We start from the raw sequence: 19356 nt of genomic DNA, 5'->3' as shown, positions 1-19356 counted from the left end.
TCTCCACCACAGCTTCCCTATTTGGGTTTCCATTCAGAATGGCTCTGGTGTTTCCCATCATATTGATACAGGGGCATACTTCAGAGATCCACTCATCGCACTCCAATGTATCACATTTTGCCAAACGAGTGACTCTAGATGCCCAGGGGAAATGGAGAGGTGCTGGATGCTGGCCTTTGAAGTGGAAGGAGAGAAAATAGTCCGAGTTCTATCCATTTTCATACAGTAGCTTTGAACATCTTTAAAACTGTATAAACCCATGTCTGTACGGTTCTTTCCATACTTAGGTATTGGGGACTGCAGACCACCAGACCCTGGATTCCTTGTAAGCAGCTTGTTTTACTCTACTCTGATCAGCCTCCAGATGAGCTCAAGACCCTGATAGCAGGGAAGTGGGTTCTGATGAGTCTGCAGCTGAAAGATCCAGAGAGCTGGGGTGTGGCCAGAGCCCTATATAAGCTGCCTCTGAGCACAATAAAGGGGGCTTGCTTGGCATTCTTGTATCAAGGATGACCCGTGTACACATCTGTCTGTCTGTCTCTGTGTTTGTTTGAGAGTAGAGCACGGAGCAGAACCTGTGCAGTTTTACACTTAGGAATTAGGCACCTACTGGATACAGGGCCAGCAGCATGGGGAGATCTGCTATCCTGCCTCTTCCTATACTTTGTTCATTCTCAGGAAGCAGACTTAAGCTGGCCCAGTTTCCCCTGGACATGTGTTCTCATATCAGACACAAGGTCTTATCAAACCACAAAAGAAACTATGACTTCATACTCATGAAGTACTGGCTAAGAGGGTGTCCTTCCCTGGACATTTTTCAGTCTTATGACAGGTGGGAACTCACTTAGTTCCACAGTAACTTCATTGATTTGGCAACTGTTCATCATCCGTGTAAAGAAGCGGAGGCAGGGGAAACTCAGTGACTTCCTCAGTGTCAGCTGTTGAAACCCTGGTCTTGGTCAATCATGGTCTAGGTGAAAGAGGGAAATTCCATTTTAATAGAAAACTCAGAGCTTTTCCCAGCTGGACTGTCTTTTTGAAGTGAGCCTCAAGGGGTTGGATGCATGTCAAGGCAGACCCAACAACGGAACTGATGGCAAGCAGAAGCAAAAGGGATGGGTGGGAAGAGGACCCCCATGAAAGACCAGGCTTCAACTTCTATTCATTCAGTCGATTATATTGTTCTACATGCGGTTGGGGCAGGGGAAGGGGTCCTTTTCACTGTGCATGTCCTTTCAACAAAAGCATGGTTCTTCGGGATCCTGCAGAATGGGGCTAGTCTCATGTATGGCTTTACTTACTTGCCAAGCAAAATAAACATGACTCCTTTGTGGCCAGCATGTCTGGCAGTCATATCCGCTTTGGTTCTGGTCTTGTGCATGGATAGCTGTCCTCCACAGGACTGATTCTTCTGCTAGGTCTCACTTCTTTGTGGACAAGTGAAAAGCTTTGGTGATTTCTTCCTGGCTACCAGAGTTGCACGGTGTTTGTTTACACGTGCTCTATACTAGAGTCTAGTAATTGTTTTATTGCAATAGAATGATGGGTATTGAGAATATGTCAATATGTGGCCAATAATTGTGATTCTGCTGTCTCCGGTGGGCTGTGTCTTTGGAAATAAGGAGTTGTCATGCAGATAATGTCACCAAAATGGTGGAGAAATTCTCATTTTTTAATGTGTGGTTTCAGAAAGTCTCTTCTACAAAGGCAATTATCTCTTTTCCTTACTTGTCACCTTCGGTCCTCTAATTCAAGTGCTTACATACAGAGATAGTGTCCTTTGAAAAAATAATTAAGTTATTCTAAAAAAAAATATGACCAGGTATCTTCGGATAAAGGTGGACATTGCCTCACAATTAAGCTTTAATGTAATTTTATATGGCTTTCATATTAGGCCTTATAGTTAAGCCATCTTTAATTGTCATGATTAGCAGGGTTAGGTCATTAGTCTTTTTGAGCTGCAACTGGATTTTGAGGTCAGCCCTCTTAGATTAAACAGTTCCCGTTCTGCGGAACGAGCTAAAAATTGGCTGCACTATTTCAAGAGCCAACTCTCATAGCTTCTTTTCTTAATATTATCGAAAGTGGATAACTAGTGAAATGTTTATTCTCAGTGGATTCTCAGCTACCACTATCAGATTGGGGCTGGGCAAAAAGACTATTAACAACGGCAGTACGTTTATTCAATTGTAATGAGATCCAAGGCGACAGTGCACTTGCAGTGTTGGGGCCAGAGTATTGAGTGTATCTGTAAGGGCATAGTAAATGCTAACTGTGTTGCCCTACCCATCTTGCTCCCCTCCTAACAGCATCTCTTCTTCCTGGTACTCAGGACTGTGCGATACACGCTTCGGAGAGACAGAATGAACGAAAAGTGTGTCTCCCACCGCCATGTCTTTTCCTTTCCTTCCCCACATTAAATGCTTGTCTGCTCTTATAGCTGGGGGAAAAGCTGACATAAAAATTGGCTTGCTGCAAAGTTTTGCAGCCCCATTTGTCACCTTACCCTTGGAGCCCAATTGCATGTCAACTCAACGTCCCTCTGATGCCTGCCAGTGAGGGACAGGCTGCAGGTCACTCCCCTATGATCTGCTTTAGCAACCCAGGCTCTGATCAAGCTTGGCTGATGGATGGGTGGCCCATTGTTGAAAATGCCTCCACGGGGCTGGTCAGGAAATATGTCTGTGATATTTTCTGGGTGGCATCTAGTGCTTGGCCATCAGGAACATGGGCAAAAGAGCTGGCATTTGCTGCTTTTGAAAATTTCAATTTCTTAGCTGGCTAAACCGTTTGACCAAGAACTTTTTTAGTCTCATTTGTGGTATAAACCCCATCCATGGCTTCGTGAACTCAGATGAACAAATTTGTCCCCAAAGATGGAGACGTTCTTGCTGTTGCTTGCTTGCTGGTTTATTTCCCAACTTTCCTACAGCCCCAGAAGGCTCATGATTCTGAAATACTCTTGCTTTGATTTGCAGCACTCCGAAAGAGTGAATGACATGCACGGCGCGGGGTGTCCTTTCTGAAGGGAGGAGCCTTTCTCTTGGAGAGGATCCTCGATGAGCCTGGCCAAGGCCCGGGGTCTGTGTGAAGAGGACTAAGGATTAAGTAGGATGTCAACTGAGACAGAACTTCAAGCAGCTGTGAAAACCAGCGCCAAGAAAGACTCCAGGAAGAAAGGTAAGGCTGACTTCGCACCCCTCGTGAGGCCGCTTTTCTGTGTCGTGATAAGGTTAACGCTAGAACGATACAAAAACATAACTATGTGGCAGGTTTCACTTTTGCGGTGACTTTGTGCTCATAGTTTGATGGCTGTCATTCTCCAGGTAAAATCCCAAATTGTTTTTCAAATACGCCAGGCCTGGGTGTGACTTCTAGCTATTCCTCCTTCAAAAGCAACCGACCGCCTTTGTCCCCAGTCGCCGACTCTGTTCCCACTCCAGACTTTGTGCCTGATGTGGGTCTCTTTTGCATATTGTTGTGGTTCTCAAACTCTGACCACACTGGGCTCTAGAGGGGCTGCTTAGGGAGGACCGTGGAGTCGGTTCCTAGGAAGCTCCCGTCACCCACAGACTACATTGCAAACCAGTTCTCAGGACACTTGTCTGGAACCCACACAGAACTGCGGAGCCATAAGTAGAAGGCCCATTCTTGCTCATTACCTTCCTTCCATGCATGCATACCCATTGTCCAGGCTGGGTTTCCTGCGACCTCCTGGGAGAGGCCTTCCTCATTCCCCGTTGGAGCTGGCTGCTTGTTTGCTTTGTTTCAGTTGTGCTTTGGTGCCTTCTCACTTTGCCTAAAATGCCTTACCTTTTTGTGAGTCATCTTGAGTAGCAACACATGTTCACAGTGAGACTCTCAGCACATGGAAAGTACCTGAGAGAAGGTACACAGGTAACTGGTGATGAAAATTGACCTGTCCAAAGTCCTTTCAAAGATAAGTCTATCGCCGTGCATGTTTTGTGGGAGAATTGTTTCCATGGCTTTATGGATATGCAGCGTTTTGTTAAGTAAGTGTGTGCCGTTTGATGGTTGGAAGTGTGCTTATGCTCTGGGTGTGTATGTGTGTGTGTGTGTGTGTGCATGTGTGGTCTATGTGTGTGTGGTGTATGTGGGTGTAGGTGTGGTCTATGTGAGCATGTGTGTATGCATGTTTGTGTAGTATGTGTTGTCTGTGTGCATATGTGTATTGTGCATGTGTCTGTATATGTGCTAGCCCCATGGTTTTGGTTCCTCTCCCCTGTCTTGTCAGCTGTATGCAAGGAGAAGTAAAGAGTTCTTTCAGGACCTGAAGTCTGTGCGAGTTTGCAAATCAGGATGCCCTTGGCTCCGCTGTGCAGGCCGTGATTTGTTGGAGACATCACTGTGCCTTCCTAATCATGTTTTGCGATGGCGTTTGTCTGGTACCTGTGAAACACGGGGCATAAATGGAATCCACATGCAGCTCCTGGGCTGTCAGAACTCCAGGATAAACTATAAATTTTGCATTTGATGTTTATTTGAAACACAAATATTTTGGAGACAGTCTTATTTTATGGCCCCAAACTTCATGTAAACCTTGCTTTTCATGCCTTCCAGTCTAAGAATGATAGACAAAAAAGCAAATGGGCAAGGGAACATGTCTTGAGAGACTGCTTTGTCGGGAGGAGGTTGGGGAGTGTGTCCTAGAATTCAAATGCTTTTGCAATAGAAACTCGCAAATCATGTTTCTGCTTCAGAAGTAACTGTTCCACTAATATTGCGCTTTTGGGGGTTTAATGCCTTAAAATTTTTATCTTAGTTTTTTCTCTTAATTTTAATGTACAAAACTCAGGAGCATTCTGAAGAGAGGATTTTTAGGTTTTCCAGGACACTGATTTAGGGGTTTGGACCTGGATGGGAATGTGAAGGTGACCTTGCTACAGCCTCCTCATCTTCATTTCCTAAGAATCCACATCATCAACATAAACTTGTTGGAGAAGTGTCATCCATTGCTGAGATCTTAGAGTCTGGGCAGGAAGGCCTAAGTTCTGACTGTGCCACTTCCTCCCTACCTGACTTTAGACAGTTCACGCTCCCCCCTCCCGCCCCCAGGCTCATTTTCCTCTCCTAAAAAATAAAGTGTGACAGTGTGTGCTCAGTGGCTGACTGTATAGGTTATATAAGGAAGGCATGTTAAATCCATGGCCTCGGCATGTAATAAGTGTTCAACAGTTTTCTCTCCATCATTGTCCCCTTTTGCTTGTCATCCTGTTATCTTTCCTTTCGTCCCTCAATTTTATCTTTTATTTCCTCGCCATTTATCTTGAATTAATCAGACTGAGCTGCCCTTGTAAATACCGTAGATTGAGTGGCTTCAAACACAAATGTGTTTCTTACTGCTGTATGTGCCAGAATATACATCTACGAATGAGATCCCCACAATCCCTGTCCTCATGAAGGCTTTCTTCCTGGTTGTAGATGGCCACATTCTCACTGTGTCACACGGAATAGAGAACATCATTTACTGTCCTTCACTTCTCTTCCCTCCCCTCCCCTCCCCTCCCTTCCCTTCCCTTCCCTTTGTCTTCTTCCCATTCCCTTTCCTTGCCTACCCTGTCTTTTTCATTTATCTCCTGCTCTCCCTCCCTACCCCTTCATCCCCTGCCTTCTCCCCTTCCCCTCCTCCTCCTCCTCCTCCTCCTCCTCCTCCTCCTCCTCTTATTATTCCCACTCTCATTTCAGTTAGCACCTTTGTCTGTCTATCCATCCACCCATCTATCCACAATACACTGGGGTTTTAAGCTTCATATGGATTTTGATGGTGCACGACTGTTTATTTGGTTAATAACATACGTCATCTTCTTCCTCCCCTCATCTTTTCTGCATCATCGTAATTGTCACCACCACAGGTTTGTCTTCTTTTCACATCTTATAGCAAGGGAGCTTTTAACAGATAGGTTACAGCTTTGTCCCAGAGAATGATTTTATAATTGTTTTTATTTGTACAATAGTGATAAGCAATCTTTATTCCAGGTAAATTGGTAATAGACAAAAGTACCATAAGGGCATATAAATAAATTAAAAATAGAAAATAATGTGTAGTAACAATATTCATTCATTACTTTCTAGGATTTGATAATAGAATGAGTATTCTGTTAAATAGATGCTGCTACCTTAGTCAAAATAAAAAACTTATATGTGATAGTTTATATATTAATCTTGAATCTTGAACACACTAATGTGACATTCTTTAACTGATTTTGTATTTTTATAGCGTCAACATATAAAATTAAAGTTCAAGTACATATTTTTCCTGTCATATTGCTTTGGCTGAGTCGGTCAGTATAATATTTAATAATAGTAATTACCTTATCTTTGTTCTGGATTAGTGGAAAATTATATTTAAGTATAATTTTTAACTTTTACTAAGGGTTCATTATTAGTAATTTTATGTATTTTTAAAGGAAGTTGAATCTTAACATGTTTCTGTACTTGCTTCAGTGATTGTGCATGATTTCCTTTTATTGCTGTAAAAATCACCAGTAGATTTTCTAATCTTCAATTCCTTAGCCAATTTTACTTGGTCACAATGTAGTATTTTCTCTACCCTGGGGGCTAGGATTTCTTAAGAATTTATTTTTCTTAGTAAAATTCATTTTTGGGACTACATTGTAGCTTATATTATTCAGTTATATCCTCATATATGGACGCTGACAGAAAGGAAACAATAATATATAGTTTACTTTAAAAATATTTTTAGTTACTTAATTTTAATAGTTATATGCACTTGTTATAAAAATGAGAAAAAGACATTATGCATCACATGAACCCAAAATTTAATACGATTGGCATTCTAAAGGATTTCATTGTACTGAAGCGCTTTGATAATACCTGACTGAGAGGACACGATCTATATAATTTCATACCTTGATTTTTTTTCTGCCATTACTTTTCAAAATTATTACATGATGTACAAAATAAGAGGTTTTTTGTTTGTTTGCTTTTGTTTTGTTTTGTTTTCGATACAAGGCAAGATTTAGATGGGTCCTAGGAAAGATATTTTATTTCCTGGAAATGAATACCTTGCATCATGAAAGCTAAGAGGCCCAGATGTGTTTATTAGAAACCTGTTGGCCTATTCATTTAACTTAGACTATGAAGCAACCCAGGCAGTTTCAAACACAAACACAGGGTGTATGTCTTCAATGAATGTGTTTCTAGACAGGCTGTGTATGAGACATAGCAAGAGTATTCAGCATTCGGATGAGATGTAGAAATGGTGAGAAGTAAAGCTGTTCTTTTCATTTCATTGTTGTTAGAGTATGACACCTTTAATAAGACCTGGGAGGTAGAGGCAGATCTCTGTGAGTTCAAGGCCAGCCTGGTCTACAAAGTGAATTCCAGGAGAGCCAAGACTGTTACACAGAGAAATCATGTCTCAAAAAACTTGAGGAGGGGGGAGATTGTGTCACAACATCTACAACTTGTCAAATGGCCCCCTACCCGAGAGTGTCATGGAGGGGCAGGAGAAGGACATTTGTGTTTATAGGTAGAGCAGGCTTTTTCTGTTGAGTTACCAACACACTCCCAGGTCATGGACTCCTTTCTTGTTAGTTATGAATGCTTGACCTAGCTTACACTCTTTTCTGGGTAGCCCTTTAAATTTATGGACATAAATTAACCTGTTTCTCTTTATCTTTTGCCTTGGGGCTCTTGACCCTGCTCCCAGCATCTCCCTCATTCTCTTCTCCTCCTTCTTCTGTCATTCATCTCTCAAGCCTAGATTCCTCTTATTCTCCCTGCCTGCCATCCCCACCTGTCCCTCTCCTGCCTAGCTATTGGTCATTAAGCTTTTCACTAGGCCAATCAGGTGCCTTAGGCAGTCAAGGTGAAACAGATGCAACACATCTTTACATAATTAAACACATATCCTTACATCATTAAACAAATGCAGCACAAGCAAATACAACACACCTTTGCATAGTTAAGTAATAGTCTGCAGCAGAAACAAATGGAACACATCTTCACATAGTTAAATATTCCACAACATTCAGGTTCCTTACCTGCCATCAAGAGGAGAGTCAGTGAACTCAGTTTCTGCTACTTGCATCCACAATATTGGGGTGCCCAGTGGAAGGCTATTGCAGAATGAGGGGTTCTGTGACTAGCAGACAGATGTTTCCGGGGTCAGCATCTGGATTCCACCACTGAGCGTGTACAAAGAAGCACAGACATGGGTTGCGGAAAGAACTTGTATTCTTTCTAACTCCTCTCCTTAACTGCTGGGTAACCAGAAAGGACCATGGGGCTTCTTCAGACCTGATTTTGCTTATCTTTAAAAGGCTCATGTGTACACTGTTAGATAGGAGAGGCAGATATTTCAGAGTTGCTGTGGTTGTGGCCTGGCCATTGTAATTTTTCCCTCTTTGTCTTTCTGAGGTCGCAATCCAGTATTGTCCCTTTTAAAGAAACATCTGCAATTTTAGCATACTGTTCTTGTATTTGTCTTAGAGGTATATCCCAGGACTAGTTAACAACATCAAAGATGAAGAGCCAACTTATTTCAAGTAGGATTTTAGGCTTCAGGTCCAAAAGGATCCAGGTGGCAGAGGTCTCCATATCAGGTTCCTCAAAATGGATTAGAATCCCAGCCAGTTTCTGTTGAGGGATTGTTTTGGTAAGGTCATAGAGTCCTTAATATTTAGATACTTTTAGGAAATATGATGTTAGTATTGGCAGAGCACCTAATGGTTTCTATAATGACATCATATTCCTTAGCCCATCGGAACTATGGGACACAGAAGGGAATATTGTCAAAAGAATCTTCGAAGAATCTGATCTCTTGTCAGTTCTCTCTACTGTTCCTGTGCTAGGTGAGAGATGTAGCCTGTGGCCCACTGAGACTAGATCTGTGCTCACCCTCACTCTTTCTGATACAGCAGCCTTCAGTTGCTCCAGCTAACAAAAGGATGTAGAAATTGTAGCTCCTGGCCCAAGTTTGGAACATCTAAAGCCGTTATATCATCCTGATATCCACAGATGTCTACCCAGCGGCAGCCATGAGCGCAGCCGCTTGATGCCCTGGGAAGAGACCTATCCCAGGAAGAGATGTCGACGCTCATCAGTCCATGCTATAGCAGGGGATTCTAGCTGAGGGAGGCATTCTGACTTCTGTAGGGTTTGTCTTTCCCAAAGAGATAAATTTCCTACTTTCCTGTTGTTGTTGACTTTCAATTCATTACTGTCCATGAATTTTTTTTAAAAATGACTTTTATTCCAAGTTGAATCCCAGCACTGGACCATCGATTGAGCACAAAAGGATTGCTGAATGTCTGAGGCCAACCTGGTCCACTTTGACTCTTCCATGCCTACCAGAGCTGTAGAGCAAGTCACTATCTCAATGTAAAATAAACGTAAGTGCAACAACGCCTTATATGTCTACATATATCTACGTGAGATTCAATTCCTTATAGGTTGAGGCTCATAAAGAGCTATGAGGTGTTAATGGGTAGAGCAAGCAAAGCCTGCTTCCCACAGATGAGAGCTCAAGGGAAGGCACTGCCTGCAGTCACCCAGTGGGCCAAATGAGTTGTGATAGCTATTGTCTATTGTCAAGTTGACAGACTCCAGAATTATCCAGGAAATGAGCCTCATTAGTTGAGGTGGGAACCCACCCACTGTGGGTGGCTCCATTCCCTAGGTAGGAGATTGTGGACCATAGAAGAGGAGAGACTGTGAGCTGAGCACTAGCGTGCTTGCATTCATTGCTCTCTGCTGACTGTAGATTCAATATTATCGGCTGCTTCAATGTTGCCTTTACTTCCCGCTGTGGTAGAGTATACCTTCATCTGTGACCTAACACAAACCCTTGCTTACTTAAGTTGCTTTTATCAGGGTTTTTTTTGTTTTGTTTTCTGTTTTTTTGATTTTTTTTTTAGCCCTAGCAATAGAAAGAAACTAACACAAGTTAAGGCTAGCACCTAGGAATGTCTCCTTGACTGAAGCACTTCCAGCTTAACAGATTACAAACAGCATGCAGTTTTAGCTTTAGCTCTAATGCTGCCTGTCTGCCATTCCGTGTTTCTCCTGCCCTTGCAGGAGTGAGAACCTCTAGCAGGAGGTGGTGCTCTTCTTGCGTGATAGCCATTTCAGACAAACCCTCCCGAATGAGCACAACTCTTAGATCGCCCCATTGAGTATATAGGAGCGTCATGTAAATCAGGAGACTTATTTCAGGTCATGTGCATTGTGGCAGTCATGACAGTGTGTGCATTGTGTAGGGTTTTCCTGTGGCTCCATGAGGGACTTTACCCCATGGGGGCAGGGAAGTGGACCCTGGACTCAGGGAAATCTGTGGCGCTCTTCGGTCTTGGCAGGGTTTTGTTTTGTTTCTATCATAGTGAACTAATTGTTCTCTACTGACTTTGAGATTGGCAAGCTTTAAATGCCTCAAATCAAGGATTTCCTTGCAAGATGGCATGAATCTCTCTGAGGCTGGCCAGTAAAACTCGTGGATATGGGATTTGTAGAAAGTAGTAATGGTTTCAGGCCAAGCAGATTTACAGTAAGCCTGGTGAACACCTCACATGCTCTGAAGTGGCAAAAAAAGAAATCTCTGTCTTGTCTGTGGTCAGTGGTCCTGAATTTGTTACAGGATGCAAACTCATCCACAGAGACTGATGGGGTGCCTTCGTTTTAGGCCTCATTCTAACTGCTTCTCTTATAAGAAGTCACTGTTTCCTAAGGGTCAGACCCCCGGGTGTCCTCCCCAGCAGCATAGCCCATAGGGCAGCACCATGTCCCAGCTCCTTTCCTTTCCCTCTCCATAGCCGAGCTACGCTGATCTCCAAGCCCTAGCCTGTGCCTCAGTGACTTTAGTGGAGATTGTACCCTGCTTGGATCATCTCTCTCATTCATCCTGGTTGCTTAAGACTCACGTTCACACTCTAGCATGCAGTAACCATTGCACTGCGCCATTATCCATAACCTTTGGAGCCTCTTAGCCTCCCCAGTTAATTAATCACTATTATCAGTCTGTGTGACAAGTTGCATGTCTTTCCAAGCCATTAATTCTTTATCTCCTGACTGTCCCATTCCGAAAGGTACTCCTAGCTAGCTTTTATCTCCCATCTGGAATGTTCTGTAGTCTCCTAAGTAGCCCCGAGATTTCCTGTATTAGACATCTCCAACCTTGTGTTGATTTGATCAGGAGATTCGATCAGGTCGCAGTCACCTGCAGTGAGAGGCTCCTGATGCCTCAGCGTATTTTAACCTCTAAGATGCCCTGTGTCCTCGCCCTTCCTCACCTTTCCAGGCACATCTCCTTCCACTCTTTGTAACTGTAGTCCATACAGTGACTGGAGCAAATGAATTTCCGTTTGCCCACTCCACTGCCCTGCTTTTGCGTTGCGTGATGTGCACGGGCCTTTTCTTGTCCTGAAGAACAAATTCTTTTTTATTCTTTTCAAAGCTGACTCCATGCATCTCGTTTAAGGTTGGATGTATCTTCCCCTGGAAATACTCTCTGATCCATTACTCCTCTCCCATACCATCCTGGGACTCTCAAAGTACCCCTTAGTAATAATCGTAATATGCTATTGTAAGCTATTTTCCCCTGTCTTCTCACTCATGGGGCTCGGAGTCCTGCAGGAGCAGGGACTGTGGAGTTACTCACTGATCTCCACTGCTGAGGACTGGGGTTTCAGGTGATAGGAATGCAACAGCATTTATGGCGTCTATAAGGGAGTGGAGGAACGACTTCGGAACCATGGGGCTCATTGCTACCCAGGTTTGGGTAGGTCCCACAGCACCCTCACACACTCAGGTCATCACACTGGCCACCGTTCTCCAGGCTTCTTTTAACACTTTCTCAGTCTCTACCATTAGCCGTGGGTTCCTCACATAGCACTTGGCACGCGGCGTAGGCTCAGTAAATGCTTAGTGAGTAAGTGTTCATAAGGCATGCAGGGGAAGGATTTGCATAAAGAGGAAAAAAATAAAACAGAAGGAATAAAAATATCTCTCCTAAGAACTTTGCCCCCTGGTGTTCTTGGTATATGGCATTCAAAATTCTTGCCATTCTAAGAGCTGCTTCTCCTGTCTGGATGTGTGTCCAATCATGTCTGGTGCTGTAATTTAGCATGATGTGGGCCATATTGGTTGTAAGAGCTATACGATTTGCCGTATTAGTTCATCCCGCTGCTTCATTAAGCTCAGTGTGCCGCCGCTGGCAGTGGCTGGGCCTGAATTTTGATGTTTGGAAGAACAAAGCCCTTCACATTAGCTGAGTCAGATTAAGTGTATGAGCCTTCTCCGAGCTAGAGAGTCAGGGTCTTTTTGCACACAATCAACAAACGGCCCGGAGCGCATGGGGTTTTGCTTTGTTTTTGCTGAGCAGATGTGCCCAGGTATGCTGGAATTTCTGAAATCTCTTCTGCAACACGTCTTGTAGCATGGTCAGAGGACACCTGCTGCAATCCCAGTGGCGGGGTGAGGATGCCAGTGCAAAGGAGCTAATGCCTATTGGTCCTGTGGCTATGCTTTCTCTGTTCACACTTGGAAAGAGCCTATACCCTCATAGCCCCATCTTCTGAGAGGCAGCTGAACGTCAGAGAGGCGAGCCTCTTACCTGAGCTCATGCAACTTGTAACTAGACCTCTGTCTAACAGACCTCAAAGTCTGTCCTCGTGGTAACATGGGGCTGAACTGTTCTTTGTAGAATGATTCATCCTTTAACCAAAACCCAAGTCCTTACCAAAACCAAGTGCAAGGAAGACACTTTCCTACAGTTTTCATTGGTACCTTATACCAAGGCAGCCTAGCCTAGGCAAGAGCAAAGAATAATGGCTGTGCCCTATGGTGTAGTTAGAAGGTCACAGGAAGCACCTTATCTCTGACCCCAGGATGGCTACCACATGCAAGGCTTCTCTTAATTGACAATGGCCACATTTTCACAGTACGAAGAAAGTCACTTCCTCTTTATTTTGCAGATATGAAAAGGTAAAGAGTAGGTAAACTTGAAGGATTTTGACTGCATAAGTTGAAATGTACTAGGTGATGTTAAGAGGAAATATTATTTCTAGAATTAAATATCAGACAAGCACTCCCAAACCTGGAGACCAGAAAATTATGCAAGTTCTCCAAATTTATGAACGTTATCAGCCAAGCTAATCTCCCAATGGATTTCCTACTCCAAAAATGATAATGAAGATGTTATTGTTGAGTGTAGCTAATACATGTCAATGGTTTTAGACATCAGACAGGGTTCTAAAACCATGGATGGGTATTTTGCTCAGAATACCCCTTCAGTGTAGCTGAGTTTATTTCTTATTGTTGTTTTAAACAATCTCAAGGATAGCAATGAAAGTTAGAGAGATTAGATATAGTCAGCTCAGGAAGTCAGAGCCCAGTCCTTGCACCCCCCCCCCCTGCAGCTGTGCCTCCCACATCAACACAGCACTGTTGTATTGGCTCTGAGAGCATCACTCCCATTCTGACATATCCAGCTCTCTGGCTCTCCAGGAACACGCATAAGCTTGCATCATCTTTCCTCTCAACCAGGAGGGAGTTCTCTGGTCCCCTTTCTGCTTGCCTTTGCCTACCCAGTCTTCTGAGACAGACCTCATTTTGTACTGCTATAAAGCTCTTCACTGTGTTTCCTCACCAATGATAGTAAGCTTTCCTTGCCCTGTGACTCTCAGGATTTCCTCTTTATTTAAGATCACACATACACACCTTTCTATCCTGCTAGGTTATGTATTAACACAGGATCTGATGGTCTGTACTTTGTCTTGTGAGAGATTGTACCTCCTTTAATGGTAGGAGGAAAAGACTTAAAGTTATCACAGGAACAAATAAATGGTAGATGACATTAACAATATGACTATTATAGGCCTGGCAGAGAATATAATAATTTAAATTTTTATCTTTACATGGAGAGCTGGAGAGACGGCTTAGTGGTTAAGCCTATTATCTGTTCTGTCAGATAGACCAGGTTCCATTCCCAGCACATAAATGGTGGCTCACAATTGTAACTCCAGTTCCAGGGGTCCAGTGCCACCTTCTGGTCCCCACAGGTACCAGGTATGCATGTGAGACCCATGTATGCTTTTAGGCAATGCACATTTATATATATATATATATATATATATATATATATATATATATATATATATGTATGTATGTATGTATGTATGTATATATATAAAAACCTAAAAGGAAATCTCATTTTTAAAAAAGCTCCAAAAGGGAGTTACGTTTCATAGCATTATTTTCCAGACAAGGAAGTGTGTGTTTCTAAGTTGAGAATGTGTTCAAGGTGACCCAGAATGCTTCTGGAAAGAAGTCATCTTAAAGTTGTGTCTCGAGGATTCAGTGCACGGTATTTTTACGCTATACTGTTTAGAAGTCATTCTGCTCCCTGTAGTGATTACTGAATAAAGCCCCAGCGAAAGCTCAGGCCAATCCCCTACTGCGAAGTGGTAACTTCAGATTCTGTTTACCTTTATAAAGAACCTATTTGTCGCCGTAGATTTCTTCTCTCCACTTTGGGAGTACCATCATTTGAGTCTTTTACCTCCCTCTGTTGGTCGCACTGCTCTAGGGAGAGCGTGCATACTAATTGTTAAATCAGAGGCAGGAAAAGCCATGCAGGAGCTCACATTGGACGGAGCCCAGCAGATGATGAATAGCAGACCTGAATCTTATCATGTATTTCAGGATGATGTACGGTACTGTTGGAAACTGCCTTTGACAAATGTGCATGGGAAGGGGAATTATCTCCAACAATGAAAAATGTTCTTATTATGTGATCCTAAAAAGGATCAGGACCCCTATCATTGGGAAGATGATCATCCCTATATCCCTTATTAACAGCAGGACGGAGCGTGTGTTAAAGACATTGGGCATTGTACTGAGGTGGTGATGAATAACGGTGTTGAAATCGGGTTGGACTCTGGAAAGGCAGCTTGATGCATGATAGCAGCTCCATCCAGAGCAGGTACTCACTAAGGTCTCTTTTTAGTCCTTGCTTCATGAGGACCTGTGAGACTTGTTCTGCTCTTTCCATTGGTATCTGACGACTTCTAGTAGGGTCAGTGCTATGCTTAGGTAAGAGAAGCTACCTGATGTAGGCTGGTACGACAGAAAAAGAAGACAAATGTACAAAGTCGTTTCAAGTGTTGAATTTTATCTCCACAGTTTGCATGCTTATGTTGGATCCGTAAGAGTGATAGAGGTTCTGCAGCCCCAGCTTTCAGCTGGAAGCTAGAAGCTGTGGTTTGAACCTGGGCAGTTCAAATGGCATTTGAATGCATCAAATGCATCACAAAGTGTTCATCCCATGCTTGGTTGACCATAGTGTCTTCTAGTGAAAAACCTCCTGGGATTGAGAATCACGGATCATGAAGCTGAAGAGCGTGTGTAGATGGAAGGGATCCTAAGTCAGCTATTTTCAGCTTTTTGAATTTGGGACATAACATCACCATCCACAAATCTCCATCCTCTGCATTCGTACATGTCTTAGAACACATGTGTTTTTTCAGGCATCAGGTTGGAAACATCAGGAGTGTATGATCCAGGAAGATTAGTTGATTCAAGAACTGTAGAACACTCACTCTGTTAAAGGCCAGGGCTTCATGAGGTCTTTAACTCCTCTGTTCTCTTTCTCACCTATAGTTTTCTTCCATTTTTGTTGGTCTTGTTTTTTTTTTGTTTTTTTTTTTTTTTTTTTTTACCAGCCAGAATGATGGCCGCAGAAGATTGTGAACACGTCTTGGACTCATGGATCTTACAGATGTGCTGTGGAAGATGGAAAAGTGTGAGGCAGTGGTACTTAGGTGCAGTAAGCTGAAATCACATAGCAGAAGGAACCAATAATCCAAGGACCTCCCAGGGGTTAGGAGATTTAAGTAGAGTCCTTAAGGTTCAGACTGCTGTTCGGCAGCTCAGTGAAGGCTTTGTGAAATCCCTGCCATTCCACAGCCATTGCCCACTCACTCCTCTTTACAGCCTTTGTGAGGCTGCCTGTGAACAGCAGAGCCCACCCTTTCTCCAGGGACAGAAAGACAGACAGACATCTCCTCGAAACATAACGGTTCTCCCTCCTTCAGCATTACAGTGCCTTGAAGTCAGTATATTTTATACGTCTAGTATTATGCACGGGGCCTGTGATACAGTATGCATTCGTTATGTGTTTGTTGAGCAGTAGACTAGCCTTCATTACATAGGCAATTCTTTGGCCTTTGGCTTATACTTTCCTCGAATCAGTCATTTATATTCCATTAGTTTTCCTTTGATGTTCTGAAATAATGATTGCTGCGGTTTCCCCTCCTGTTCTCCAAGCCATAGATCACAAATAGATTTTGTACGATTTGCCAATGCAGATCAATTGTAATGGCTGCCCCAAGTGTTCTGGGGGAGTGCCGGTAGGCACAGCCTTTCCTTCATGGAGCACAGTTAACATTCAAGTGTATTTTCTTCTGAAGCTTTTTCCTGTACATGCGTACGTGCACGGATCCATGCAAACAGGTGTGATCAAATCCTGTTGTGTATTATTTTTCAACAAGCCTCCTCACGTAAGCTATTCCCCTACAAATTAAAAAAAAATGTGATTATTATTTTTAAACATGGTAAGTGTTATAATTTCCTATAATGTTTTCTCACAAAATGTCCATCCTTACCTTTGTGTCCTATTTTTCACCGGTCCACTTTGAGATTTACCAAACAGTCCTCCAGGTGTGTGGTATGTGGAACTGTTTTTATTAGTTGGTAGGTCCCGTCTCTTTGTATCCTTGAGCTGATTCGGTGGCGGCTGGGTGCTGTGGCTGGGAGGCTATAACTGGCTTTCCAACAGAGAAGAAGAAAGCGGCGTTGAGGCTGGGTGCCCTGTAGCTGGACCCACCAAGCTAGTGTGGCGCTGGCATTAAGATTCACCAGCGGATGCCTGTGAGATTGAGTGCTTCATGCAGTTCAAATCTTCTAACCCCAGCTTATCAACTTTAATGTGCTGTCTTGGTGCCTTGATTTTTTTGGTTCATCTATTTTAATGTGATGAAATGTAAAAATTGAGCTTACTTTTGTTTCCTTACAATGTCTTTAGGGGGTTTTAGCTGATAACCTATCCTTCGCCTCTCAGGGATTCGAATTTTAAACACCCAAAAGTACATTTTCCTGCTATCTGTCATCAGGTGATTAGTGCAACTATTTAGTTCTGGTCTTCTTTCCTATTCTTAGTAGATTTATTTTCTCTTCTTAGAATTCTCCTCTCACCCTCTCTGTCTGGGAGACTGGAGATGTCATTTAAACATTGCTTATTAGGATTCCATTATTTGCCTCATATACAGTCAGCTAAATCAGAAAGTCAGACAGTGTTTTTAAATTGCAAATTTAAATGACAATTTATAGACCAGGTCTACTGGAAATTTTCTGTCCTTGGTATCCATCAGTGCCTATGGGTGTATACTTTTATACTCTCCCTCCTGCTCCCCCTCTCCCTCCTTCCCCCTCTCTTCCTACTCCCCCCCCCCCTCTCTCTTTGCATGCATATCACACCAGAAAGATCAGAACTGCTTTAAATGAAACAAAACACCGATCTCAGTTGGGAGAACCCATGGACAAACACCCAAGCTCAGACCTTACTTAATTGTTAGTCCCCTCTTTCTACTTCCTCCTTCCCCTTGGTCGAGCCCTAGAGAAGAAACTTGGATTAGTCACTTTTATTTGAAAGTGTTTTAAAGCCATGGTTTAGATTCGTGAGAAGTAAATACCCAGTGAGTGCTCGGAAAGTACCAGCTTCCAGTGTCTTGGTTACTCTTCATAAAACTACAATGGGGCACTCATATCATGTTTGATATTTATTGAATGTTATTGTGCACCGACCTCTATTCTATGGGCTTCTCCCCTTAACTCAGGTACTATCGTCATTGTGTTTGCTTTATGAAAGGGTTGAAATTCATGGGAGGTAACAGTGAATTACTGAGAGCTGAAGGTCAAACAGGATAGAGCTTTTGCTTTTGCCTCTTGACCACAGCAGCCTGTTTCCTTTGCAGGGAGAGGATTTGGAGTCTGCGTGGCTTCTCTGTTTCATAAAAATGACAAGTTGAAAAGTCTTCTCACTCTGCCTTGCTGGGTTTTAATTTTTAGCAGATTGGGTTAGGAGAGGCGGCTTTAAACCTTGAAATCATCTCCATTTACCGCTCCATTTTCTCTGGGATCAGAGTAGATTGGCGAAGCATTATTATGATCTTCCATTTCAGAGCTGAAGGATTATCCATTGCGATGGGTGAAATCAGCTCTGAAATCCCCCTGTGGCGGGTTGCAGAGGTGGGTCCATTTCAGAAAATGCCCGTGGCACCAGGAACTTTCGAAATGAAAATGAATGGGATAAAGTTTGCATCTTGAAGACCTGTATTTAAAGGGCGATCCCGCTGCATCTGTGCTTCTGTTGTATCAGACTTCTCCACCTACAGCAGGAACCAGTTTCTACTCAGCAGCGTCCAATGTCAAAGGCAGAAGAGGCAGCAAAGGACTGGGGGAGATTCCATTCAGACCTAGGAAGTAAGCATGAGGAACTAAGCAGCCTTGCTCAGGCTGATGGCAATAGCTAGAGAGGGAGTCACTGGCTCACAATGCAGGTTTTCTCTGGGTGAAGGAGAGCAAAGGAAGAAAGGAAAGGACGTGGGAGAGAGAGGGATTGGGTGATGCATCTGAGAGCCTGCAGTGTAGTAGGAAGGAAATTTCAGCAAGGTGGTGGGTGTGTCTTTGAGCCAAACTCACTCACTAGATTAGTACTCGCTTCCCAGGACAGGGCCTGACCATCCTCTACTGCTCCATCAGTGGCCAGGAGTGGTCTCTGGGAAATGCAGTGGTACTGGAGCAGATGTGGAAGTCGATGTCTCAGGGAAGGTGTTGTGGCCTTTAACTAGTTCTTTCTGTCTGGTAGGAGAGCTGAATGATGCATGTTTATGGGCCACATTGCAACAAAACGATTCGTGCTAGATGTAGCAAAAGGACTCATGCTATATCCAAATACTAGGGATTGCTATGAGACACCTATATCATGAATAATCAAACCACAGGGACTGATATTGGGGTTCAACCTAAAGATCAGAAAAGCAAAGTGGCCAGCCTCTGGCTTTTACTTCTACCTTGGAGTGAAAATGGGCAAGATCCTGTCTCCGTGAGTCCTGAAGACTGCACGCTCCACACTCCACATTCCACTGATTCCTGTCTCTTCTCCTCTTCTAATCCTCTCTCCACTCAGCCATATCACTCCTGCCTCCGCCTCCCTAGTGCTTGGATTGAAGGTATGTGTTCCCAAGTGATGGGATTACTTTGCGTGAGCTCTGTTTCTCTTTTAGAGGGGTTCAATCTTGTGTAGCCCAGGGTGACCTT

At 43.3% G+C, this 19356-nt stretch overlaps 1 protein-coding gene across 3 annotated transcripts in view; it reads left to right on the top strand.

Annotated features, from left to right (window-relative positions):
• The first annotated feature begins 3107 nt into the window (after nt 1-3107).
• Dab1 (DAB adaptor protein 1) overlaps nt 3108-19356 on the top strand; it is a 243998-nt gene continuing 227749 nt past the window's right edge. For 2 of the 3 annotated variants that reach the window (XM_038334852.1, XM_038334851.1), the window contains exon 1: nt 3114-3180. In XM_038334852.1, the coding sequence (XP_038190780.1) occupies nt 3114-3180 (67 nt within the window). Of the gene's footprint in view, nt 3181-19356 lie in introns of all 3 variants that reach the window. The other variant, XM_038334853.1, reaches the window with a different exon arrangement.

The sequence above is a fragment of the Arvicola amphibius genome, chromosome 6 (assembly GCF_903992535.2).
Source record: "Arvicola amphibius chromosome 6, mArvAmp1.2, whole genome shotgun sequence".
Classification (NCBI taxonomy): Eukaryota; Metazoa; Chordata; class Mammalia; order Rodentia; family Cricetidae; genus Arvicola; species Arvicola amphibius.
The sequence above is the reverse complement of the archived record's forward strand: the minus strand, read 5'-3'. Positions and strand labels throughout refer to the sequence as shown.